Source organism: Pleurodeles waltl, chromosome 5 (genome assembly GCF_031143425.1).
Source record: "Pleurodeles waltl isolate 20211129_DDA chromosome 5, aPleWal1.hap1.20221129, whole genome shotgun sequence".
NCBI classification, from domain to species: domain Eukaryota; kingdom Metazoa; phylum Chordata; class Amphibia; order Caudata; family Salamandridae; genus Pleurodeles; species Pleurodeles waltl.
The window spans coordinates 1,839,232,613-1,839,260,511 of NC_090444.1; the positions used below are offsets into that span (position 1 = coordinate 1,839,232,613).

General features: G+C 48.4%; 1 protein-coding gene across 1 annotated transcript in view; it reads left to right on the top strand.

The window, feature by feature from the left end:
• The window catches only part of DNAH8 (dynein axonemal heavy chain 8), a 9,979,189-nt gene that overhangs the window by 7,341,263 nt on the left and 2,610,027 nt on the right, over positions 1-27,899 (top strand). The window contains exon 57 of the mRNA XM_069236651.1: positions 3,781-3,807. Coding sequence (XP_069092752.1) covers positions 3,781-3,807 — 27 coding nt within the window. The remainder of the gene's footprint in view (positions 1-3,780; positions 3,808-27,899) is intronic.

Here is a 27,899-nt window from a genome sequence, read left to right on the forward strand (position 1 = left end):
AAGGGGACAAGCAGCCAGTGTGGCAAGGCCAATGCCACTAGGTGTGACAGAAACTGTCTTGGGACTGACTACCCCAGTTTCTACTATGGACCCATAAGTGAACCCAACTACACCCTTAACTTGACTGTTGCCAACAGTCCCACCACTAGTACCACTACTGCTAGGGGCACTAGATCTTGATGTATTAGTGGTGGTAGGCTCAGGGGGTTTACCTGGACAGGACTTATCCCCAGGCCTATGGCCTCTATTTTTACACACAAAGCACCAAGGCTTTTTAAATTGTGTAGGTTGAGAAGAAGAGGAAGAATTTGTTTTATCCCCAACCCCTGAAGAGTGTTTAAGATTTGAAGTGGGATCTTTGGTTTTACCCTTATCCCCATGCTTATCTTGAGATTTTTCACCATCTTTCTTCTTATTGTTCTCTTTGTCACCACCTGTATGAACTTTTCTGTTCACCCTTGTTCTGACCCATTTGTCTGCCTTCTTTCCCAATTCTTCGGGAGAGGTCAGACCAGAGTCCACCAAGTACTGGTGCAACAAATCAGACACACAATTATTAAGAATATGCTCTCTCAGGATCAAGTTATACAGGCTGTCATAATCAGTAACTTTACTGCCATGTAACCACCCCTCCAAGGCCTTCACTGAATGGTCAATGAAATCAACCCAGTCTTGTGAAGACTCCTTTTTGGTCTCTCTGAACTTTATCCTGTATTGTTCAGTGGTTAAGCCATAACCATCCAGGAGTGCATTCTTAAGTACTGTAAAATTATTGGCATCACTTTCTTTCACAGTAAGGAGCCTATCCCTACCTTTTTCACTAAATGATAGCCATAGGATAGCAGCCCACTGCCTTTGAGGGACATCCTGTACAACACAGGCCCTCTCAAGTGCAGCAAACCACTTGTTAATGTCATCCCCCTCCTTATAAGGGGGAACTATCTTGTGCAGATTCCTGGAATCATGCTCTTTTACAGGATGACTATGGGGAATACTGCTGCTGCCACCATGGGTTTCTAAACCCAACTTCTGTCTTTCCTTCTCTATTTCCAAAGACTGTCTATCCAAATCCAGCTGTTGCTTTTTAAGCTTCAGTCTGGTTTGTTCCACCCTCAACTTATTGAGTTCCCTTTCTAACAATCTGTCATCAGGGCTGGTGGGAGGGACATTTCTAGATACAGAGGTATGATGGGAATGAACAGAAGGAGACCTGTCCCTTACAGAGGCCACCCTAACAGCTTGGCTGACAGTGTAATGTGAGAGCACATCATCTGTATGATGTGACTCCACCTCAGTACCAACTATGCTAGACTGTCTTGTAATGGGAAGGCTAAGAAGTTTCTTTCCTGAACCTTTTCCTGGGGGAGTCCCTGGATCAGATTGAGAACCATTACCTACTTTTTCAACAGATGGGGCACTTTTAGCCTTATCTTGTTCTCTAAGAATATTAAGTAACAGTTCTAAGGAAGGATGCTTCCCTACACTCAAACCTCTCTCTATGCAGAGACTCCTTGCTCCTTTCCAGCTAAGGTGATCAAATGCAAGTTTGGACAGATCAACATTTTGGCCTGTGCCACACATTTTTAGAGAGAGTTAAAGTGATAGAAAAAGAGAAAAAAGTTTTCAGAACTTTTTAGAAAGACAGAAAAAAAACTTTTTAAACTTTTAAGAACTTTTTGAAAGTTTAGAAGTACTTTTCAGCACTTTAGAAAAGAGTGAAAAGAGGAAATGCTAAACTTTTTAGCTATGTGTACACACACTGAACTTGTTTTGTATATTTTTCTCTTATGAAAAGTACAATGACAAGAGTGGTAAGTAGTCTCAAAGCACTTATCCCACCGCTGCACAACCAATGTAGGAGGCTGGACTGGCTTGTAGTGAGTACCAAGGGGTACTTGCACCTTGCACCAGGCCCAGTTATCCCTTATTAGTGTATAGGGTGTCTAGCATCTTAGGCTGATAGATAATGGTAGCTTAGCAGAGCAGCTTAGACTGAACTAGGAGACGTGTGAAGCTACTACAGTACCACTTAGTGTCATATGCACAATATCATAAGAAAACACAATACACAGTTATACTAAAAATAAAGGTACTTTATTTTTATGACAATATGCCAAAGTATCTTAGAGTGTACCCTCAGTGAGAGGATAGGAAATATACACAAGATATATATACACAATAGCAAAAATATGCAGTATAGTCTTAGAAAACAGTGCAAACAATGTATAGTTACAATAGGATGCAATGGGGAAACATAGGGATAGGGGCAACACAAACCATATACTCCAAAAGTGGAATGCGAACCACGAATGGACCCCAAACCTATGTGACCTTGTAGGGGGTCGCTGGGACTATTAGAAAATAGTGAGGGTTAGAAAAATAGCCCACCCCAAGACCCTGAAAAGTGAGTGCAAAGTGCACTAAAGTTCCCCTAAGGACATAGAAGTCGTGATAGAGGAATAATGCAGGAAAGACACAAACCAGCAATGCAACAACAATGGATTTCCAGTCGAGGGTACCTGTGGAACAAGGGGACCAAGTCCAAAAGTCACAAGCAAGTCGGAGATGGGCAGATGCCCAGGAAATGCCAGCTGTGGGTGCAAAGAAGCTTCTACTGGACAGAAGAAGCTGAGGTTTCTGCAAGAACGAAAAGGGCTAGAGACTTCCCCTTTGGTGGACGGATCCCTCTCCTCGTGGAGAGTCGTGCAGAATTGTTTTCCTGCCGAAAGAACGCCAACAAGCCTTGCTAGCTGCAAATCGTGCGGTTAGCATTTTTGAATGCTGCTGTGGCCCAGGAGGGACCAGGAGGTCTCAAATTGGACCTGAAGAGAGAGGGGACGTCGAGGAAGACAAAGAGCCCTCACTGAAGCAGGTAGCACCCGCAGAAGTGCCAGAAACAGGCACTACGAGGATGTGTGAAATGGTGCTCACCGAAGTTGCACAAAGGAGTCCCACGTCGCCGGAGACCAACTTAGAAAGTCGTGCAATGCAGGTTGGAGTGCTGTGGACCCAGGCTTGGCTGTGCACAAAGGATTTCCGCCAGAAGTGCACAGGGGCCGGAGTAGCTGCAAAGTCGCGGTTCCAAGCAATGCAGCCCAGCGAGGTGAGGCAAGGACTTACCTCCACCAAACTTGGACTGAAGAGTCACTGGACTGTGGGGGTCACTTGGACAGAGTCGCTGGATTCGAGGGACCTCGCTCGTTGTGCTGAGAGGAGACCCAAGGGACCGGTAATGCAGCTTTTCTGATGGATACAACTACCTGTGGATTCCTCACCTCATGAATACTCCCATGGCGCCAGCATTCGACGGAAATCTTCTTACTAGTCTCTGCACGTCGACGAGGACGTCACTGTCTCGCACGCGACGCCGTCTGACGTCATACAGGCAATAAGAGGTCCTCGACGACGTGCGGACGTCAGTTCCCTTTTTTCCGTGCATTCGAAACGGTTATCTTCGAGGGAGCAACTGTTACTCTTGCGGTTACAGTGTATATCTTGCTGCGTACTCTTTCTCTGTGGAAATAATGTCGCAGAGAAAGTCTGGATTTAAGCCTTGTCGTGAGTGCGGAGGCAAGATGTCGGTGACGGATCCTCATTCCGATTGCCTTTGGTGTTTGAGCTCCGACCACGACGTCTCGACTTGTGATTCATGTCAGCACATGAATCCGAAGGCCCTTAACGAACGTGAGGCGAAGCTGTTTATGGCCAAGTCAAAGGAGAAGCATCACAAGAAGTCTTCTCCAAGACATCGGCGTCATCGAGACTCCCGGTGCCGTAGAGAATCTCGGCGTCATTCAAGGGAGGCTCGTTCCAGGTCTCCGGATCGGCGCCGAAAGACATGGGAGGTCAGCCCCACGGTGACGCCGCATCCTTCGACGCCGTTGCCCTCTCCGGCGTCACCAACTTCGCCTGGACAGGCGTCGGTGATTGAGGTATTGGAGCCTCAAGTGTTTTCTCCGGCGCAGACGCCGAGGCCGGCGTCGGGGTCGCCTCCGAGACAGGCACCCCAGTATCCGGCTTTTCCCACCCCTGGAGCCGAGAGTTCCGCATTCTTGAATGCGATGTATGCCATCTTCCAACAGATGGCTCCAGGGGGTGCTCCGGCTGGGCCTTTGGCCTTTTCTTTGGGTGATCCTGCGCCTCTTCGGCCGGCACCCTTTATGCCCTTTCTCCCGTTTGGGAACGTGGGCTCGGCGCCAGTGTCGGCGCCGGTGGCCGCTCCGGTGTCTTCGGAGGGATTGGCCCCAGGGATTTCCATCCCGTCGACGTCGAGATTTCGGCCTGTGACTCCGGTGGGTCCATCTGTTTCAGCTGCTCTTCAGTCGGCGCCGAAGTTACCCGTGGCGCCGGATGCGGCGTCGGTGGCTTCGGAAGATCGGCGCCGATCTCCGACTTCGGCGGAGGCATTGTCGACTCCGCGGATTGAGCAACGACTGCATTCAAGGAGGCGTGCTCTCCGGGTACTAGAAGAGCAGGAGTACCAACGAGCCCTAGAGGAAGGAGAGCTAGAGGACTCGGGTGATGGGCTGCGTGGACTGGAGTCGGCCAGTGGGCTGGACACTTCCCCTGAGTGGGACCTTTCGTCCCCGGGGGAATATACTGAGGAAGCTGCTTCCTTTCATACAGTGGTACGGAAGGCAGCTAGTTTTTTGGACCTGCCTTTGCCGGTGGTGGAGGCGAAGCAAAACCTTTTGACGGAGGTGTTGCATCCGGCCTCAGCCGCGGCGGAGCCTCTGTTACCTTTTAATGACGCTCTGCTGGATCCGGTTTTAGAGGTGTGGAAGAGGCCGGCATCTTCCCCAGCAGTTCACAGAGCCGTGGCCAGGAGGTATCGGACGGCTCCAACTGATCCTGGTTTCCTATCTAGGCACCCTACGTCGGAGAGCTTGGTAGTGCAGGCCTCCTGTTCGTCCAAGTCAGCGCCTGGTTCTTTCCCGACGGTGCCTGGGGACAGAGACTCAAAAAAGCTAGAGGCGCAGTCGAAGAAGATTTTTTCGTCCTGCAGTCTGGCGTTAAAAGCCACTAATCCGACCTGTATCCTGGGGAGGTATATTCATGCTCTGATGGATGACATCTCCTCTTCGTTTACAGAGCTTCCCCAGGGTCTTTTGGATCTTGTCTCTGATGCCCAGGCTGCTGCGACCCAAATTATCCAGACGGGACTGGATACCACCGACTCGGTAGCCAGAGCAATGGGCACAACTGTGGTGGAAAGGAGACAGGCCTGGCTCCGTAACTCGGGCTTTTCGGCAGATGTACAGTCCACATTGTTGGATCTCCCGTTTGATGGGGAAAAACTGTTTGGGGCTAAGGCTGATTCGGCCTTGGAACGTTTTAAGGAGAGCAGGGCCACGGCTAAGTCGTTGGGACTCCAAGCTCCTTCTTCCACGGCCTCTTCCAGATTCTTCAGGAGGTTTCGTGGATTTGGGCGTGGCTCTTCCTCCTCTTCCTTTCGGGGAAGATATCAGCAACCTGCCTCTTCCCATCCCTATAGATCTTTTAGGGGGAGGGGTAGGGTCCGCACCAGGGGAGCCTCTCAGCAGCACTCTGCCTCTTCCTCATCCTCTGGCGGGGTGCAGCAGGGGAAGCAGCCTTAGGCTTCCACCATTTCCCACTCACTCCTCTCCTGTAGGGGGAAGATTACAGCATTTTCTCACCAAATGGGAGACTGTTACGTCGGACACTTGGGTTCTCAGTGTTGTGGGAAAAGGCTACACCCTTCCCTTTCGGGAGTTTCCGCCCCTCATCCCTCCCCGCCCTTCGTATTGTTCACAAGAACACCTCCTGTTGCTAGAACAGGAGGTAGAAGTCCTCCTTTTAAAGGGCGCGGTGGAGTTGGTCCCGGAGCAGGAAAGGGGTCAAGGAGTTTACTCAAGGTATTTCCTGATTCCCAAGAAGGATGGTCGTTTGAGACCAATTCTGGACCTGAGGATCTTGAATTGGTTCCTCAAGCAGGAAAAGTTCAAGATGCTGACCCTAGCACAGGTGCTTTTGGCGTTGAACATGGAAGACTGGATGGTGTCTGTCGACTTGCAGGATGCTTACTTTCATATCCCGATACTCAAGTCACACAGGAAGTATCTCCGGTTTGTGGTGGGATCGCAACACTACCAGTTTGCGGTCCTTCCGTTTGGTCTTACTTCAGCACCTCGAGTCTTCACGAAGGTGATGTCGGTGGTTGCGGCAGAGCTCAGAAGGAAGGGGATAGCAGTATTCCCTTACTTGGACGATTGGTTGATCAAAGCCAAGTCCCCGGAGCTTGTGTTGCGTCATCTGCAGTCAACAACCCAGTTGTTGTTCGACCTGGGCTTTTCGGTGAACGAGCCCAAATCTCACCTAGAGCCCTCTCAGCGCCTCCTGTTCATAGGGGCAGTACTGGATACAACATTGGGTCGGGCCTTTCCTCCGCCTCAGCGGATTCAAGATATTCAGGATTTGGTTCCAATGTTTCGAAATGGAGCGGTAGTTCCAGTCCTCAAGGTCCTTCGTCTGCTCGGTCTTTTTGCCTCCTGCATTCTGTTGGTCACGCATGCTCGCTGGCACATGAGGGCTCTTCAGTGGTGCCTCCGAAGGCAGTGGTCTCAACACAGAGGGGATCTAGAGGGTACTGTCAAGATCTCCAGAGATGCTGCTGTGGATTTGAAGTGGTGGATTGCAAGCAACAATCTTTCACAAGGAAAGCCGTTCCAGCAGTCGCCACCAGTGGCCACAGTCATAACGGATGCTTCCACTCTAGGGTGGGGAGCTCATCTGGGGGATCTGGAGATCAAAGGTCTTTGGTCTCCAGAGGAACAGATTTTTCACATCAATCTGTTAGAGTTACGGGCTGTACGTCTGGCTCTCAAGGCCTTCCTCCCTTCCCTTCGTGGTCAGTCGGTACAGGTCCTAACGGACAATACTACCACGATGTGGTACATAAACAAGCAGGGAGGAGTGGGGTCGTACCTTCTCTGCAGAGAAGCTGTTCGACTATGGTCCTGGGCAAAGGACCATCGGATTTGCTTGATAGCAAACCATCTGGCCGGAGTCTTGAACGTGCGTGCGGACAGTCTCAGTCGCCACTTCTCGGCAGACCACGAGTGGCGTCTCCATCCAGATCAAGTCCGTTTAATCTTCCAGAAGTGGGGGTTTCCTCGGGTAGATCTGTTCGCCACTCGAGAGAACGCGCATTGTCCGTTGTTCTGCAGCCTTCAGTATCCGATGCAGGAAGCGTTGGGGGACGCGTTTCAAATGACCTGGTGCGGCCAGTTGCTTTACGCGTTTCCTCCCATACCCTTGATTCCTCGAGTATTGAGGAAGATTCACCAAGACCGGGCTCTAGTAATCTTAATAGCTCCGGATTGGCCAAGGAGGGTGTGGTACTCCGACCTTCTCCAACTCTCAACGTGCCCGCCGCTCCGTCTCCCTTTCAGGGCAGACCTCCTCTCACAGTCGCAGGGGCAGGTTCTACACCCCAACCTCCAGAGTCTGCACCTACATGCCTGGAGATTGAACGGGGCAACCTGAGTTCCTTCTCTCTCCCGCCTGAGGTAGTGGATGTTATATTAGCGGCCAGGCGACACTCCACTAAATCTATCTACGCTAATAGGTGGTCTAAATTTGTTGCGTGGTGTGGAGAGAGGCAGATTGATCCTTTACATGCTCATCTATCGGACGTTTTGTCTTTTGCTCTATCTCTGGCGCAAAAAGGTTGTGCAGTGGCTACCATTAAAGGTTATTTATCGGCCTTGTCAGCCTTCATATGTCTTCCAGACCAACCATCTTTATTTAAATCCCCTATTGTTATCAGATTCTTGAAAGGTCTTCTAAATCAATATCCTCCAAAGCCATTCGTTATGCCGCAATGGGATTTGTCCTTAGTCCTGACTTTCCTTATGGGGTCCCCTTTTGAACCTATGCATTCTTGCCCCTTGAGGTATTTGGTTTTAAAAACAGTCTTCCTGATAGCTATAACATCAGCAAGGAGAGTGAGTGAGTTGCAGGCCTTATCAGTAAAACCCCCTTATACAACTTTTTATGGGGATAAGGTGGTGTTGAGGACCAAGGCTGATTTCCTCCCGAAGGTTGTTTCACCCTTCCATTTGGCTCAGGCAATTACTTTGTCCACGTTCTATCCTCCGCCTCATCCTTCCAAAGAGGAAGAAAGACTGCACCGTCTGGACCCAAAGAGAGCGTTGAGCTTCTTTATCGATAGAACAAAGGATTTCAGGCTGGAGGATCAGCTGTTTATTGGATATGTGGGCAAGAGGAGAGGAAAGGCAGTCCACAAGAGAACACTATCCAGGTGGGTTGTTCTTTGCATAAAATATGTTACTCTTTGGCAAAGAAGGATCCTCCTGAGGGCATTAGAGCTCATTCCACCAGAGCTAAGTCGGCCACTTCGGCCTTGGCCAGAGGTGTTCCTGTGGTCGACATCTGCAAGGCCGCAACTTGGTCGTCCCTTCACACTTTTGCAAAACATTACTGTTTAGATTCTGAGGTTAGAAGGGACGGCCATTTTGCACGGTCAGTGCTGCAGGATTTCTTGGTTTGACCATTTAGGCACCCACCGCCGGGCGTGGTACTGCTTTGGGACTCTATTCATGAGGTGAGGAATCCACAGGTAGTTGTATCCATCAGAAGAACGAGTTACTTACCTTCGGTAACGACTTTTCTGGTGGATACATTAGCTACCTGTGGATTCCTCACGGTCCCACCCGCCTCCCCGTTGCCTTTATGGTCTTGCCAAGTAATCCTTGAGTGCGCTCCTCTTGGTCTTTGAGGGTGCAATAGATGTATATATATAATATATTTATATATATGTAGGTATATATAAAATAAAATCCTGCAACAGCTGACTACAACCACCAAGGGGGCCGGTGCCAGGCTCCGGATGCAGGCTCCGTAATTATACCCAGTTATTTCCTTCAGTTTCTAATCTTGAAAGAGAACGCCGGCACTCTGTACTGCTGCACAATAATTGATTTATTGCGATCACATCAATCCAAAGGTTCTGGGCTAACGCGTTTCAACCAGAACGGTCTTTGTCAAAGCCCACCTTATTCCAACTAAACATATACAAACTGCACCGTCTCTCCCCCCTCATTATATCCTGTTTCCCATTAGACATAGAAAAAATCCTATAATTCAAATTGACAATCCTCAACACCTAAAATTCTAAATAATCCTCTATAATTTTTAAAGTATTTTCTCCATCATTAATTCATTATCTCAATCTCATGACTATAATTAATTTCCAAATAACATCACTTTTACATCATTTCATATTTTCAAGACTTTTTACTCACTATGGTATCTATTTTCCCATTATCATCAAAAATTATATATTGCAAATTAAAGAAACATTTAAATTAATTTCCTAAACGAGGGTATTGGTGCCAACTTACATAAACAGCGCCTGGTTCTGCTATATTACCCATTAACCCACATGTACATACAGTTCTTCATCCTGGTTCAGCCCCCACGGGGCTCTACTATTGAGTCTGATGATATATTCCGATTCCATTTTCCTCAACATCCGTTCCCTGTCTCCTCCTCGCGGGGATAACACCACCCTGTCAATCCCAAAAAATATCATACCATCAACTTTCCCCTCATGAAATTGTCTACAATGTCGAGCTATGGGATAATTGGAATCATTGTTTTTAATTGCCCGCCAATGTTCCAATATCCGTTTCTTCACAGGAAAAATTGTGCTGCCTACATAACAGAGGTTACATGGACATTTGATAACATACACCGTATAATCCGAATTACAATTTATAAATCTATTAATTTCCTTCTCCTCCCCTGTGGGCAGCATATATGTCTTACAATTTTTATTATGTTTGCATGCCTTACACCTCATACATTTGTAAAAACCTTTATCTTTCAAAAATCCCATACTTTCACTCTTACTTTTATTCTCATAGCTGTGTACTAATATATCCCGTAGAGATTGACTCTTCCTATATGTTATCCTCGGACAGGGACCCACTAACGGACCTATCGCCCTGTCCGTTCTAATCAAATGCCAATACTGCTTTAAAATATTTACCATTGCTTTGGAACCGGCATTGTAGGTTGTAATACATCTTATCACCTTCTCAGCACTTTCTCGTTTTTTTGGAAATAGGATACTCTCCCGATTAATATTTGCTACCTTGCTGCAAGCATCCCTAATAACGCTACCAGGATAACTCCTGGATCTGAACCTTGCAATCATGTTACTCTGTTCTTTCTCAAATCTAGTCTTTGTGCTACAATTCCTTCTTGCTCTTAAGAGCTCCCCATAGGGTATACTCCAATTATCCCATAGTGTTACACCCTCTCCCTTTGGAAAAAGGTGTTAAGGCAGGGGAGGAGTAACCTCCCCCAGCCTCTGGAAATGCTTTCCTGGGCACAGATGGTGCCCATTTCTGCATAAGCCAGTCTACACCGGTTCAGGGACCCCTCAGCCCTGCTCTGGTGCGAAACTGGACAAAGGAAAGGGGAGTGACCACTCCCCTGACCTGCACCTCCCCTGGGAGGTGCCCAGAGCTCCTCCAGTGTGCTCCAGACCTCTGCCATCTTGGAAACAGAGGTGCTGCTGGCACACTGGACTGCTCCGAGGGGCCAGCAGGTGACGTCAGAGACTCCTTCTGATAGGCTCCTTCAGGTGTTGCTAGCCTATCCTCTCTCCTAAGTAGCCAAACCCTCTTTTCTGGCTATTTAGGGTCTCTGCTTTGGGGAATATCTTAGATAACGAATGCAAGAGCTCATCAGAGTTCCTCTGCATCTCTCTCTTCACCTTCTGCCAAGGAATCGACTGCTGACCGCGCTGGAAGCCTGCAAAACTGCAACAAAGTAGCGAAGACGACTACTGCAATTCTGTAACGCTGATCCTGCCGCTTTCTCGACTGTTTTCCTGGTGGTGCATGCTGTGGGGGTAGTCTGCCTCCTCTCTGCACTAGAAGCTCTGAAGAAATCTCCTGTGGGTCGACGGAATCTTCCCCCTGCAACCGCAGGCACCAAAGAACTGCATCACCGGTCCGCTGGGTCTCCTCTCAGCACAACGAGCGAGGTCCCTTGAATCCCACAGTCCAGTGACTCTTCAGTCCAAGTTTGGTGGAGGTAAGTCCTTGCCTCCCCACGCCAGACTGCATTGCTGGGAACCGCGACTTTTGCAGCTACTCCGGGGATGATTCCGTCGACCCACGGGAGATTTCTTTGGAGCTTCTAGTGCAGAGAGGAGGCAGACTACCCCCACAGCATGCACCACCAGGAAAACAGTCGAGAAGGTGGCAGGATCAGCATTACAAGGTCGCAGTAGTCGTCTTTGCTACTTTGTTGCAGTTTTGCAGGCTTCCAGCGCGGTCAGCAGTCGATTCCTTGGCAGAAGGTGAAGAGAGAGATGCAGAGGATCTCGGATGAGCTCTTGCATTCGTTATCTAAGGAATCCCCAGAGACAGAGACCCTAAATAGCCAGAAAAGAGGGTTTGGCTACCTAGGAGAGAGGATAGGCTAGCAACACCTGAAGGAGCCTATCAGAAGGAGTCTCTGACGTCACCTGATGGCACTGGCCACTCAGAGCAGTCCAGTATGCCAGCAGCACCTCTGTTTCCAAGATGGCAGAGGTCTGGAGCACACTGGAGGAGCTCTGGACACCTCCCAGGGGAGGTGCAGGTCAGGGGAGTGGTCACTCCCCTTTCCTTTGTCCAGTTTCGCGCCAGAGCAGGGTTAAGGGGTCCCTGAACCGGTGTAGACTGGCTTATGCAGAAATGGGCACCATGTGTGCCCATGAAAGCATTTCCAGAGGCTGGGGGAGGCTACTCCTCCCCTGCCTTCACACCATTTTCCAAAGGGAGAGGGTGTAACACCCTCTCTCAGAGGAAGTCCTTTGTTCTGCCATCCTGGGCCAAGCCTGGCTGGACCCCAGGAGGGCAGAAACCTGTCTGAGGGGTTGGCAGCAGCAGCAGCTGCAGTGAAACCCCGGGAAAGGCAGTTTGGCAGTACCAGGATCTGTGCTACAGACCACTAGGATCATGGGATTGTGCCAACTATGCCAGGATGGCATAGAGGGGGCAATTCCATGATCATAGACATGTTACATGGCCATATTCGGAGTTACCATTGTGAAGCTACATATAGGTAGTGACCTATATGTAGTGCACGCGTGTAATGGTGTCCCCGCACTCACAAAGTCCGGGGAATTGGCCCTGAACAATGTGGGGGCACCTTGGCTAGTGCCAGGGTGCCCTCACACTAAGTAAGTTTGCACCTAACCTTTACCAGGTAAAGGTTAGACATATAGGTGACTTATAAGTTACTTAAGTGCAGTGTAAAAATGGCTGTGAAATAACGTGGACGTTATTTCACTCAGGCTGCAGTGGCAGGCCTATGAAAGAATTGTCAGAGCTCCCTATGGGTGGCAAAAGAAATGCTGCAGCCCATAGGGATCTCCTGGAACCCCAATACCCTGGTACCTTAGTACCATATACTAGGGAATTATAAGGGTGTTCCAGAATGCCAAGGTGAATTGGTTAAAGTGGTCACTAACCTGTTAGTGACAATTTGTACAGAGAGAGCATAACCACTGAGGTTCTGGTTAGCAGAGCCTCAGTGAGACAGTTAGGCATCACACAGGGAACACATACATATAGGCCACAAACTTATGAGCACTGAGGTCCTGACTAGCAGGGTCCCAGTGACACATAACAAACATACTGAAAACATAAGGTTTTCACTATGAGCACTGGGCCCTGGCTAGCAGGATCCCAGTGAGACAGTGAAAACACCCTGACATACACTTACAAACAGGCCAAAAGTGGGGGTATCAAGGCTAGAAAGAGGCTACTTTCTCACACAACCCCCCCCCCCCCAAACGAAGGACAATAAGGCTAACCTTGGCCAGTTGAGACTTTATTGTCTAAGTGGTGATAAGTAGAGAGTAGCTCTGCAAAAGACTGGTTAGTCCCTTTATCATTCACTATATGGTTACTTCCCTGTGGGGATGTAAACCACCCTGTTTGAAGTTTTTTAGCTAAGCAACAATGTGAAGATGTATTTTCAGAGTTTCTATCAGTAAGTTTTTGTTTAGAGCAGTGGGAATTGTCCACTGAACCTATTTGTAGTGATGGAAATGCCAGACAGGGATGCTGTCTCAGTAAAGCCATAGCTGGGCAAAAACGTTGTCCATATGGCTGGAAGAGAGAACAGGGATGCTGTTTCTCTTGAGTTGGAGCAGGGCAGGGATGCTGTCCTATGAGCTCCACACTAGGGCAGGGATGCTGTCCTAAGTGTTGTGAGGCAGTGCAGGGTTTCTGCACTAAAGTTTCTCTGTAAGGGTTGGAGGGATGCTCCATGTTAACTAAAATGGTGCTCTTTTTCTCACCAATGTTAGTTATCCCACAGAGAGGTACTTCTACCTCAGGGAGTCCAGCTTTTCCAGCTGATGATTCCCTTGGAACAGGTGCCACCCCAGGAGAGGTTTCTCCCACCACAGGAATGGTATCCTGAATGGTAGGGTGGTTAGGGGATACTGTGATACCCTTTTTACCTGTTGATGGAGAGGGATCCTGAGTTTTCAGGCCTTCTCTCCTTTGCTTTTTCATTTCAGTAGAAATGAGAGGGAACAATTCCTCAGGGATGCCCAGCATGGCTGCATGGGCATAAAACTCTACATCAGCCCAACCTGAGGCCTCTAGGTCATTACCTAAGAGACAGTCTACAGGTAAGCTAGGTGATACCACCACCTGCTTAGGGCCAGTAACTCCACTCCAACTAAACTGAATTATAGCTAAGGGAAGAAACTTAGTGGAGTTATGGACATCAATAATTTTATACTGTTGTCCAATGATGTGTTGTTCAGGAGCCACTAGGTTTTCAGTCACCAAAGTGATACTGGCACCTGTGTCCCTGTAGGCCAAGGCCTCAACACCATTTATTGAAACTGTCTGCCTGTACTTATCCATTGTAAGGGGACAAGCAGCCAGTGTGGCAAGGCCAATGCCACTAGGTGTGACAGAAACTGTCTTGGGACTGACTACCCCAGTTTCTATGATGGACCCATAAGTGAACCCAACTACACCCTTTGCTTGACTGTTGCCAGCAGTCCCACCACTAGTACCACTACTGCTAGGGGCACTAGAGCTTGATGTATTAGTGGTGGTAGGCTCAGGGGGTTTACCTGGACAGGACTTATCCCCTGGCCTATGGCCTCTGTTTTTACACACAAGGCACCAAGGCTTTTTAAATTGTGTAGGTTGAGAAGAAGAGGAAGAATTTGTTTTATCCCCACCCCCTGAAGAGTGTTTAAGATTTGAAGTGGGATCTTTGGTTTTACCCTTGTCCCCATGCTTATCTTGAGATTTTTCACCATCTTTCTTTTTATTGTTCTCTTTGTCAACCCCTGTATGAACTTTTCTGTTCACCCTTGTTCTGACCCATTTGTCTGCCTTCTTTCCCAATTCTTGGGGAGAGGTCAGATCAGAGTCCACCAAGTACTGGTGCAACAAATCAGACACACAATTATTAAGAATATGCTCTCTCAGGATCAAGTTATACAGGCTGTCATAATCAGTAACTTTACTGCCATGTAACCACCCCTCCAAGGCCTTCACTGAATGGTCAATGAAATCAACCCAGTCTTGTGAAGACTCCTTTTTGGTCTCTCTGAACTTTATCCTGTATTGTTCAGTGGTTAAGCCATAACCATCCAGGAGTGCATTCTTAAGAACTTTGTAATCATTGGCTTCATTTTCTTTCACAGTAAGGAGCCTATCCCTACCTTTTCCACTAAATGATAGCCATAGGATAGCAGCCCACTGCCTTTGAGGGACATCCTGTACAGCACAGGCCCTATCAAGTGCAACAAACCACTTGTTAATGTTATCCCCCTCCTTATAAGGGGGAACTATCTTGTACAGATTCCTGGAATCATGCTCTTTTGCAAGATGACTATGGGGAATACTGCTGCTGCCACCATGGGTTTCTAAACCCAACTTCTGTCTCTCCTTCTCTACTTCTAAGGTCTGTCTATCCAAATCCAGCTGTTGCTTCTCGAGCTTCAGTCTGGTTTGTTCCACTCTCAATCTATTGAGCTCCCTTTCTAACAATCTGTCATCAGGGTGGGTGGGAGGGACATGTCTTGAAACAGAAGTATGATGAGAATGGACAGAAGGAGACCTGTCCCTTACAGAAGGCACCCTAACAGCTTGGTTAACAGAAACATCACTTCTACTGTGGTGAGAATGAATGCTCTTGCTATGATGTGAGACAACACTATCTGTATGGTGTGACTCTACATCAGTACCAACTATGCTAGACTGTCTAGTAATGGGCAGGCTATGAAGTTTCTTTCCTGAATCTTTTCCTAGGGGAGTCCCTGGATCAGACTGGGAACCATTTGCTACTTTTTCAACAGATGTGGCCCTTTTGGCCTTATCTTGTTCTCTAAGCATGTTAAGTAATAATTCCAAGGAAGGATTCTTCCCTACACTCAAACCTCTTTCTACACAGACTCCTTGCTCCTTTCCAGCTAAGGTGGTCATATGCAAGTTTGGACAGATCAACATTTTGGCCTGTACCAGACATTTTTAGAAAGAGTTTAAGTGATAGAAAAAGTGAAAAAAGTTTTCAGAACTTTTAGAAAGACAGAAAAAAAAACTTTTTAAACTTTTAAGAACTTTTAGAAAGTTTAGAGGTACTTTTCAGCACTTTAGAAAAGAGGTGAGAAAAGAAATGCAAAACTTTTTGGTTAGGTGTACATACACTGAACTTGTTTTGTATATTTTTCTCTTATGAAAAGTACAATGACAAAAGTGGTAAGTAGTCTCAAAGCACTTATCCCACCGCTGCACAACCAATGTAGGAGGCTGGACTGGCTTGTAGTGAGTACCAAGGGGTACTTGCACCTTGCACCAGGCCTAGTTATCCCTTATTAGTGTATAAGGTGTCTAGCAGCATCGGCTGATAGATAATGGTAGCTTAGCAGAGCAGCTTAGGCTGAACTAGGAGACGAGTGAAGCTTCTACAGTACCACTAGTGTCATATGCACAATATCATAAGAAAACACAATACACAGTTATACTAAAAATAAAGGTACTTTATTTTTATGACAATATGCCAAAAGTATCTCAGTGAGTACCCTCAGTATGAGGATAGCAAATATACACAAGATATATGTACACAATACCAAAATATGCAGTAATAGTATTAGAAAACAGTGCAAACAATGTATAGTTACAATAGGATGCAATGGGGACACATAGGGATAGGGGCAACACAAACCATATACTCCAAAAGTGGAATGCGAACCACGAATGGACCCCAAACCTATGTGACCTTGTAGAGGGTCGCTGGGACTATTAGAAAATAGTGAGGGTTAGAAAAATAGCCCACCCCAAGACCCTGAAAAGTGAGTGCAAAGTGCATTAAAGTTCCCCAAAGGACATAGAAGTCGTGATAGGGGAATTCTGCAGGAAAGACACAAACCAGCAATGCAACAACGATGGATTTCCAGTTGAGGGTACCTGTGGAACAAGGAGACCAAGTCCAAAAGTCACAAGCAAGTCGGAGATGGGCAGATGCCCAGGAAATGCCAGCTGTGGGTGCCAAGAAGCTGCTACTGGACAGTAGAAGCTGAAGATTCTGCAAGAACGACAAGGGCTAGGAACTTCTTCTTTGGAGGACGGATCCCTCACGCCGTGGGGAGTCGTGCAGAAGTGTTTTCCTGAAGAAAGACTGCCAACAAGCCTTGCTAGCTGCAAATTGTGCGGTTAGGGTTTTTGGATGGTGCTGTGGCCCAGGAGGGACCAGGATGTCGCCAATTGCGTCTGGGGACAGAGGGGGCGTCAAGCAAGACAAGGAGCCCTCTCAGCAGCAGGCAGCACCCGGAGAAGTGCCAGAAACAGGCACTACAAGGATGCATGAAAAGGTGCTCACCCGAAGTCGCACAAAGGAGTCCCACGTCGCCGGAGGACAACTTAGGAGGTCGTGCAATGCAGGTTAGAATGCCGTGGATGCAGGCTGGACTGCGCACAGAGGATTTCCGCCGGAAGTGCACGGAGGCAGGAGTAGCTGCAAAAGTCGCAGTTCCCAGCAATGCAGTCTGGCGTGGGGAGGCAAGGACTTACCTCCACCAAACTTGGAGTGAAGAGTCACTGGACTGTGGGAGTCACTTGGACAGAGTTGCTGGATTCAAGGGACCTCGCTCGTCGTGCTGAGAGGAGACCCAGGGGACCGGTGATGCAGTTCTTTGGTGCCTGAGGTTGCAGGGGGACGATTCCATCGACCCACGGGAGATTTCTTCGGAGCTTCTAGTGCAGAGAGGAGGCAGACTACCCCCACAGCATGCACCACCAGGAAAACATTCGAGAAGGTGGCAGGATCAGCATTACAAGGTCGCAGTAGTCGTCTTTGCTACTTTGTTGCAGTTTTGCAGGCTTTCAGCGCGGTCAGCAGTCGATTCCTTGGCAGAAGGTGAAGAGAGAGATGCAGAGGAACTCGGATGAGCTCTTGCATTTGTTATCTAAGGAATCCCCAGAGACAGAGACCCTAAATAGCCAGAAAAGAGGGTTTGGCTACCTAGGAGAGAGGATAGGCTAGCAAAACCTGAAGGAGCCTATCAGAAGGAGTCTCTGACGTCACCTGATGGCACTGGCCACTCAGAGCAGTCCAGTGTGCCAGCAGCACCTCTGTTTCCAAGATGGCAGAGGTCTGGAGCACACTGGAGGAGCTCTGGACACCTCCCAGGGGAGGTGCAGGTCAGGGGAGTGATCACTCCACTTTCCTTTGTCCAGTTTCGCGCCAGAGCAGGGCTAAGGGGTCCCTGAACCGGTGTAGACTGGCTTATGCAGAAATGGGCACCATGTGTGCCCATGAAAGCATTTCCAGAGGCTGTCGGAGGCTACTCCTCCCCTGCCTTCACACCATTTTCCAAAGGGAGAGGGTGTAACACCCTCTCTCAGAGGAAGTCCTTTGTTCTGCCATCCTGGGCCAAGCCTGGCTGGACCCCAGGAGGGCAGAAACCTGTCTGAGGGGTTGGCAGCAGCAGCAGCTGCAGTGAAACCCCGGGAAAGGCAGTTTGGCAGTACCAGGGTCTGTGCTACAGACCACTGGGATCATGGGATTGTGGCAACTATGCCAGGATGGCATAGAGGGGGCAATTCCATGATCATAGACATGTTACATGGCCATATTCGGAGTTACCATTGTGAAGCTACATATAGGTAGTGACCTATATGTAGTGCACGCGTGTAATGGTGTCCCCGCACTCACAAAGTCCGGGGAATTGGCCCTGAACAATGTGGGGGCACCTTGGCTAGTGCCAGGGTGCCCTCACACTAAGTAACGTTGCACCTAACCTAAAGGTTAGACATATAGGTGACTTATAAGTTACTTAAGTGCAGTGTAAAAATGGCTGTGAAATAACGTGGACGTTATTTCACTCAGGCTGCAATGGCAGGCCTGTGTAGGAATTGTCAGAGCTCCCTATGGGTGGCAAAAGAAATGCTGCAGCCCATAGGGATCTCCTGGAACCCCAATACCCTGGGTTCCTTAGTACCATATACTAGGGAATTATAAGGGTGTTCCAGTATGCCAATGTGAATTGGTTAAAGTGGTCACTAGCCTGTTAGTGACAATTTGTACAGAGAGAGCATAACCACTGAGGTTCTGGTTAGCAGAGCCTCAGTGAGACAGTTAGGCATCACACAGGGAACACATACATATAGGCCACAAACTTATGAGCACTGGGGTCCTGACTAGCAGGGTCCCAGTGACACAGAACAAACATACTGAAAACATAAGGTTTTCACTATGAGCACTGGGCCCTGGCTAGCAGGATCCCAGTGAGACAGAGAAAACACCCTGACATACACTCACAAACAGGCCAAAAGTGGGGGTAACAAGGCTAGAAAGAGGCTACTTTCTCACAGGACAGAGGGGGCGTCGAGCAAGACAAGGAGCCCTCTCAGAAGCAGGCAGCACCCGCAGAAGTGCCGGAACAGGCACTACGAAGAGGAGTGAAACGGTGCTCACCCGAAGTTGCACAAAGGAGTCCCACGTCGCCGGAGGGCCACTTAGAAAGTTGTGCAATGCAGGTTAGAGTGCTGTGGACCCAGGCTTGGCTGTGCACAAAGGATTTCCGCCGGAAGTGCACAGAGACCGGAGTAGCAGCAAAAGTCGCGGTTCCCAGCAATGCAGTCTGGCGTGGGGAGGCAAGGACTTACCTCCACCAAACTTGGACTGAAGAGTTACTGGACTGTGGGAGTCACTTGGACAGAGTTGCTGGATTCAAGGGACCTCGCTCGTCCTGCTGAGAGGAGACCCAGGGTACCGGTAATGGAGTTCTTTGGTGCCTGCGGTTGCAGGGGGACGATTCCGGCGGCCCACAGGAGATTTCTTCGGAGCTTCTAGTGCAGAGAGGAGGCAGACTACCCCCACAGCATGCACCACCAGGAAAACAGTCGAGAAGGCGGCAGGATCAGCGTTACAGAGTTGCAGTAGTCGTCTTCCCTACTTTATTGCAGTTTTGCAGGCTTCCAGCGCGGTCAGCAGTCGATTCCTTGGCAGAAGGTGAAGAGAGAGATGCAGAGGAACTCTGATGAGCTCTTGCATTCGTTATCTAAGGAATTCCCCAAAGCAGAGACCCTAAATAGCCAGAAAAGAGGGTTTGGCTACTTAGGAGAGAGGATAGGCTAGCAACACCTGAAGGAGCCTATCAGGAGGAGTCTCTGACGTCACCTGCTGGCCCTGGCCACTCAGAGCAGTCCAGTGTGCCAGCAGCACCTCTGTTTCCAAGATGGCAGAGGTCTGGAGCACACTGGATGAGCTCTGGGCACCTCCCAGGGGAGGTGCAGGGCAGGGGAGTGGTCACTTCCCTTTCCTTTGTCCAGTTTCGCGCCAGAGCAGGGCTGAGAGGTCCCTGAACTGGTGTAGACTGGTTTATGCAGAAATGGGCACCATCTGTGCCCATGAAAGCATTTCCAGAGGCTGGGGAGGCTACTCCTCCCCTTCCTTCACACCATTTTCCAAAGGGAGAGGGTGTAACACCCTCTCTCTGAGGAAGGCCTTTGTTCTGCCATCCTGGGACAGGCCTGGCTGGACCCCAGGAGGGCAGAAACCTGTCTGAGGGGTTGGCAGCACCAGCAGCTGCAGTGAAACCCCTGAAAAGGCAGTTTGGCAGTACCAGGGTCTGTGCTACAGACCACTGGGATCATGGGATTGTGCCAACTATGCCAGGATGGCATAGAGGGGGCAATTCCATGATCGTAGACATGTTACATGGCCGTATTCGGAGTTATCATTGTGAAGCTACACATAGGTAGTGACCCATCTGTAGTGCACGCGTGTAATGGTGTCCCCGCACTCACAAAGTCTGGGGAATTTGCCCTGAACAATGTGGGGGCACCTTGGCTAGTGCCAGGGTGCCCTCACACTAATTAACTTTGCACCTAACCTTTACCAGGTAAAGGTTAGACATATAGGTGACTTATAAGTTACTTAAGTGCAGTGGTAAATGGCTGTGAAATAACGCGGACGTTATTTCACTCAGGCTGCAGTGGCAGGCCTGTGTAAGAATTGTCAGAGCTCCCTATGGGTGGCACAAGAAATGCTGCAGCCCATAGGGATCTCCTGGAACCCCAATACCCTGGGTACCTCAGTACCATATACTAGGGAATTATAAGGGTGTTCCAGTATGCCAATGTGAATTGGTGAAATTGGTCACTAGCCTGTTAGTGACAATTTGGAAAGAAATGAGAGAGCATAACCACTGAGGTTCTGAATAGCAGAGCCTCAGTGAGACAGTTAGTCATAGCACAGGTAACACTTTCAGGCACACTTATGAGCACTGGGGCCCTCGCTGGCAGGGTCCCAGTGACACATACAACTAAAACAACATATATACAGTGAAAAATGGGGGTAACATGCCAGGCAAGATGGTACTTTCCTGCACAACCCCACTCCAAACAAAGGACAATAAGACTAGTCATTCCCTGATGGGTCTTCATTGTCTAAGTGGAAATATCTGGAGAGTCCATCTGCATTGGAGTGGGTACTCCCAGGTCTATGTTCCACTGTATAGTCCATTCCCTGTAGGGATATGGACCACCTCAACAATTTAGGATTTTCACCTTTCATTTGTTTTAGCCAAAGTAGAGGTTTGTGGTCTGTCTGAACAATGAAGTGTGTGCCAAACAGGTATGGCCTCAACTTCTTCAGTGCCCAGACCACAGCAAAGGCCTCCCTCTCAATGGCAGACCAACGCTTTTCTCTAGGGGTCAACCTCCTACTAATAAAAGCAACAGGTTGATCCTGGCCCTCAGAATTAAGTTGTGATAGGACTGCCCCTACTCCTAATTCAGATGCATCAGTTTGGACATAGAATTTTTTAGAGTAACAAGGGCTTTTTAGGACAGGTGCAGAGCACATGGCCTGCTTCAGCTCCTCAAAAGCTTTCTGACAGTTTGCTGTCCATAATACCTTTTTAGACATTTTCTTGGATGTGAGGTCATTAAGAGGGGCTGCAATGGAGCCATAGCTCTTAATGAACCTCCTGTAGTACCCAGTGAGGCTTAAGAAGGCTCTCAGTTGAGTCTGAGTAGTAGGGGGAACCCAATCAATAATTGTTTGGATTTTCCCCTGAAGTGGTACAATCTGTTCTCCACCAACCAGGTGTCCCAGATAAACCACCTTCCCCTGCCCTATCTGGCACTTTGAAGCCTTGATAGTGAGGCCTGCCTTTTGCAGGGCCTTTAAAACTTTCCATAGGTTGACCAGGTGATCATCCCAGCTGGAGCTAAAGACAGCTATAGCGTCCAAATATGCTGCACTGAAAGCTTCCAGCCCTTGCAGGACTTTGTTCACCAACCTTTGAAAAGGGGCAGGTGCAGTTTTCAATCCAAAAGGCATTACTGTGAACTGGTAATGGCCTCCAATGGTTGAAAATGCAGTTTTTGCTTTAGCATCTTCTGATAATTTGATCTGCCAATACCCTGCAGTCAAATCAAAAGTGCTTAGATACTTGGCAGATGCCAGTGTATCTATGAGCTCATCTGCCCTGGGTATAGGGTGAGCATCAGTTTTGGTTACCTGGTTGAGACCTCTGTAGTCTACTGTGAGAAGGTAGCCTCTTTCTAGCCTTGTTACCCCCACTTTTGGCCTGTTTGTGAGTGTATGTCAGGGTGTTTGTCACTGTTTTCACTGTCTCACTGGGATCCTGATAGCCAGGCCTCAGTGCTCATAGTGAAAACACTATGTTTTCAGTATGTTTGTTATGTGTCACTGGGATCCTGCTGGTCAGGACCCCAGTGCTCATAGGTTTGTGGCCTATATGTATGTGTCACTGGGACCCTATCACACAGGGCCCCAGTGCTCATAGGTGTGCATGTATATGTTCCCTGTGTGGTGCCTAACTGTCTCACTGAGGCTCTGCTAACCAGAACCTCAGTGGTTATGCTCTCTCATTACTTCCAAATTGTCACTGACAGGCTAGTGACCAATTTTACCAATTTACATTGGCTTACTGGAACACCATTATAATTCCCTAGTATATGGTACTGAGGTACCCAGGGTATTGGGGTTCCAGGAGATCCCTATGGGCTGCAGCATTTCTTTTGCCACCCATAGGGAGCTCTGACAATTCTTACACAGGCCTGCCACTGCAGCCTGAGTGAAATAACGTCCACGTTATTTCACAGCCATTTTACACTGCACTTAAGTAACTTATAAGTCACCTATATGTCTAACCTTTACCTGGTAAAGGTTAGGTGCAAAGTTACTTAGTGTGAGGGCACCCTGGCACTAGCCAAGGTGCCCCCACATTGTTCAGAGCCAATTCAATGAACTTTGTGAGTGCGGGGACACCATTACACGCGTGCACTACATATAGGTCACTACCTATATGTAGCTTCACCATGGTAACTCCGAATATGGCCATGTAACATGTCTATGATCATGGAATTGCCCCCTCTATGCCATCCTGGCATTGTTGGTACAATTCCATGATCCCAGTGGTCTGTAGCACAGACCCTGGTACTGCCAGACTGCCCTTCCTGGGGTTTCACTGCAGCTGCTGCTGCTGCCAACCCCTCAGACAGGCAGCTGCCCTCCTGGGGTCCAGCCAGGCCTGGCCCAGGATGGCAGAACAAAGAACTTCCTCTGAGAGAGGGTGTGACACCCTCTCCCTTTGGAAAATGGTGTGAAGGCAGGGGAGGAGTAGCCTCCCCCAGCCTCTGGAAATGCTTTGTTGGGCACAGATGTGGCCAATTCTGCATAAGCCAGTCTACACCGGTTCAGGGACCCCTTAGCCCCTGCTCTGGCGCGAAACTGGACAAAGGAAAGGGGAGTGACCACTCCCCTGACCTGCACCTCCCCTGGGAGGTGTCCAGAGCTCCTCCAGTGTGCTCCAGACCTCTGCCATCTTGGAAACAGAGGTGCTGCTGGCACACTGGACTGCTCTGAGTGGCCAGTGCCACCAGGTGACGTCAGAGACTCCTGCTGATAGGCTCCTTCAGGTGTTAGTAGCCTTTCCTCTCTCCTAGGTAGCCAAACCCTCTTTTCTGGCTATTTAGGGTCTCTGTCTCTGGGGAAACTTTAGATAACGAATGCATGAGCTCAGCCGAGTTCCTCTGCATCTCCCTCTTCACCTTCTGATAAGGAATCGACCGCTGACCGCGCTGGAAGCCTGCAAACCTGCAACATAGTAGCAAAGACGACTACTGCAACTCTGTAACGCTGATCCTGCCGCCTTCTCGACTGTTTTCCTGCTTGTGCATGCTGTGGGGGTAGTCTGCCTCCTCTCTGCACCAGAAGCTCCGAAGAAATCTCCCGTGGGTCGACGGAATCTTCCCCCTGCAACCGCAGGCACCAAAAAGCTGCATTACCGGTCCCTTGGGTCTCCTCTCAGCACGACGAGCGAGGTCCCTCGAATCCAGCGACACCGTCCAAGTGACCCCCACAGTCCAGTGACTCTTCAGCCCAAGTTTGGTGGAGGTAAGTCCTTGCCTCACCTCGCTGGGCTGCATTGCTGGGAACCGCGACTTTGCAAGCTACTCCGGCCCCTGTGCACTTCCGGCGGAAATCCTTCGTGCACAGCCAAGCCTGGGTCCACGGCACTCTAACCTGCATTGCACGACTTTCTAAGTTGGTCTCCGGCGACTCCTTTGTGCAACTTCGGCGAGCACCGTTTCACGCATCCTCGTAGTGCCTGTTTCTGGCACTTCTCCGGGTGCTACCTGCTTCAGTGAGGGCTCTTTGTCTTGCTCGACGTCCCCTCTCTCTGCAGGTCCAATTTGCGACCTCCTGGTCCCTCCTGGGCCCCAGCAGCGTCCAAAAACGCCAAAGGCACGATTTGCGTGTAGCAAGGCTTGTTGGCGTCCATCCGGCGGCAAAACACTTCTGCACAACTCTCCAAGGCGTGGGGGATCCATCCTCCAAAGGGGAAGTCTCTAGCCCTTGTCGTTCCTGCAGTATTCACAGTACTTCAGCCTAGTAAGAGCTTCTTTGCACCAACCGCTGGCATTTCTTGGGCATCTGCCCATCTCCGAGCTGCTTGTGACTTTTGGACTTGGTCCCCTTGTTCCACAGGTACCCTCAGTCAGGAATCCATCGTTGTTGCATTGCTGATTTGTGTTTTCCTTGCATTTTCCCTCTAACACGACTATTTTGTCCTTAGGGGAACTTTAGTGCACTTTGCACTCACTTTTCAGGGTCTTGGGGAGGGTTATTTTTCTAACTCTCACTATTTTCTAATAGTCCCAGCGACCCTCTACAAGGTCACATAGGTTTGGGGTCCATTCGTGGTTCACATTCCACTTTTGGAGTATATGGTTTGTGTTGCCCCTATCCCTATGTTTCCCCATTGCATCCTATTGTAACTATACATTGTTTGCACTGTTTTCTAAGACTATACTGCATATTTTTGCTATTGTGTATATATATCTTGTGTATATTTCCTATCCTCTCACTGAGGGTACACTCTAAGATACTTTGGCATATTGTCATAAAAATAAAGTACCTTTATTTTTAGTATAACTGTGTATTGTGTTTTCTTATGATATTGTGCATATGACACTAAGTGGTACTGTAGTAGCTTCACACGTCTCCTAGTTCAGCCTGAGCTGCTTTGCTAAGCTACCATTATCTATCAGCCTAAGCTGCTAGACACCCTATACACTAATAAGGGATAACTGGGCCTGGTGCAAGGTGCAAGTACCCCTTGGTACTCACTACAAGCCAGTCCAGCCTCCTACATTGGTTGTGCAGCGGTGGGATAAGTGCTTTGAGACTACTTACCACTCTTGTCATTGTACTTTTCATAAGAGAAAAATATACAAAACAAGGTCAGTGTATATACACATAGCCAAAAAGTTTTGCATTTCCTCTTTTTACTCTTTTCTAAGTGCTGAAAAGTACTTCTAAACTTTCAAAAAGTTCTTAAAAAGTTTAAAAAGTTTTTTTTTCTGTCTTTCCAAAAAGTTCTGAAAACTTTTTTATCTTTTACTATCACTTTAACTCTCTCTAAAAAATGTCTGGCACAGGCCAAAAAGTTGAACTGTCCAAACTTGCATATGATCACCTTAGCTGGAAAGGAGCAAGGAGTCTCTGCATAGAGAGAGGTTTGAGTGTAGGGAAGAATCCTTCCTTAGAACTGTTAATTAATATGCTTAGAGTACAGGATAAGGCCATAAGTGCCCAATCTGTAGAAAAAGTAGCTAATGGTTCTCAATCTGATCCAGGGACTCCCCCAGGAAAAGGTTCAGGAAAGAAACTTCTCAGCCTGCCCATTACTAGACAGTCTAGCATAGTTGGTACAGAGGTTGAATCACACCATACTGATGGTGTGCTCTCACATTATACTGGTAGCCAAGCTGTTAGGGTGCCCTCTGTAAGGGACAGGTCTCCTTCTGTTCATTCCCATCATACCTCTGTATCTAGAAATGTCCCTCCCACCCACCCTGATGACAGATTGTTAGAAAGGGAGCTCAATAGATTGAGAGTGGAACAAACCAGACTGAAGCTCAAGAAGCAACAGCTGGATTTGGATAGACAGTCTTTAGAATTAGAGAAGGAAAGACAGAAGTTGGGTTTAGATACCCATGGTGGCAGCAGCAGTATTCCCCATAGTCATCCTGCAAAAGAGCATGATTCCAGGAATCTGCACAAGATAGTTCCCCCTTATAAGGAGGGGGATGACATTAACAAGTGGTTTGCTGCACTTGAGAGGGCCTGTGCTGTACAGGATGTCCCTCAAAAGCAGTGGGCTGCTATCCTATGGCTATCATTTAGTGGAAAAGGTAGGGATAGGCTCCTTACTGTAAAAGAAAATGATGCCAATAATTTCCAAGTTCTTAAGAATGCACTCCTGGATGGTTATGGCTTAACCACTGAACAGTACAGGATAAAGTTCAGAGAGACCAAAAAGGAGTCTTCACAAGACTGGGTTGATTTTATTGACCATTCAGTGAAGGCCTTGGAGGGGTGGTTACATGGCAGTAAAGTTACTGATTATGAAAGCCTGTATAACACAATCCTGAGAGAGCATATACTTAATAATTGTGTGTCTGATTTGTTGCACCAGTACCTGGTAGACTCTGATCTGACCTCTCCCCAAGAATTGGGAAAGAAGGCAGACAAATGGGTCAGAACAAGGGTGAACAGAAAAGTTCATACAGGGGGTGACAAAGATGGCAATAAGAAGAAAGATGGTGAAAAATCTCAAGATAAGCATGGGGATAAGGGTAAAACCAAAGATCCCACTTCAAATCTTAAACACTCTTCAGAGGGTGGGGATAAAACAAATTCTTCCTCTTCTTCCCAACCTGCACACATTAAAAAGCCTTGGTGCTTTGTGTGTAAAAATAGAGGCCATAGGCCAGGGGATAAGTCCTGTCCAGGTAAACCCCCTGAGCCTACCACCACTAATACATCAAGCTCTAGTGCCCCTAGCAGTAGTGGTACTAGTGGTGGGACTGCTGGCAACAGTCAAGCAAAGGGTGTAGTTGGGTTCACTTATGGGTCCATAGTGGAAACTGATGTAATCAGTCCCAAGACAGTTTCTGTCACACCTAGTGGCATTGGCCTTGCCACACTGGCTGCTTGTCCCCTTACAATGGATAAGTACAGGCAGACAGTTTCAATAAATGGTGTTGAGGCCTTGGCCTACAGGGACACAGGTGCCAGTTTCACTTTGGTGACTGACAACCTAGTGCACCCTGATCAACACATCATTGGACAACAGTATAAGATTATTGATGTCCATAACTCCACTAAGTTTCTTCCCTTAGCTATAATTCAGTTTAGTTGGGGTGGAGTTACTGGCCCTAAGCAGGTGGTGGTATCACCTAGCTTACCTGTAGACTGTCTCTTAGGTAATGACCTAGAGGCCTCAGGTTGGGCTGATGTAGAGTTTTATGCCCATGCAGCCATGCTGGGCATCCCTGAGGAATTGTTCCCTCTCATTTCAAGTGAAATGAAAAAGCAAAGGAGAGAAGGCCTGAAAACTCAGGATCCCTCTCCATCAACAGGTAAAAAGGGTATCACAGTATCCCCTAACCACCCTACCATTCAGGATACCATTCCTGTGGTGGGAGAAACCTCTCCTGGGGTGGCACCTGTTCCAAGGGAATCATCAGCGGGCATAGCTGGACTCCCTGAGGTAGAAGTACCTCTCTGTGGAATAACTAACATTGGTGACAAAAAGAGCACCATTTTAGTTAACATGGAGCATCCCTCCAACCCTCCCAGAGAAACTTTAGTGCAGAAACCCTGTACTGCCTCACAACACTTAGGACAGCATCCCTGCCCTAGTGTGGAGCTCATAGGACAGCATCCCTGCCCTGCTCCAACTCAAGAGAAACAGCATCCCTGTTCTCTCTTCCAGCCAAATGGACAAAGTTTTTGCCCAGCTATGGCTTTACTGAGACAGCATCCCTGTC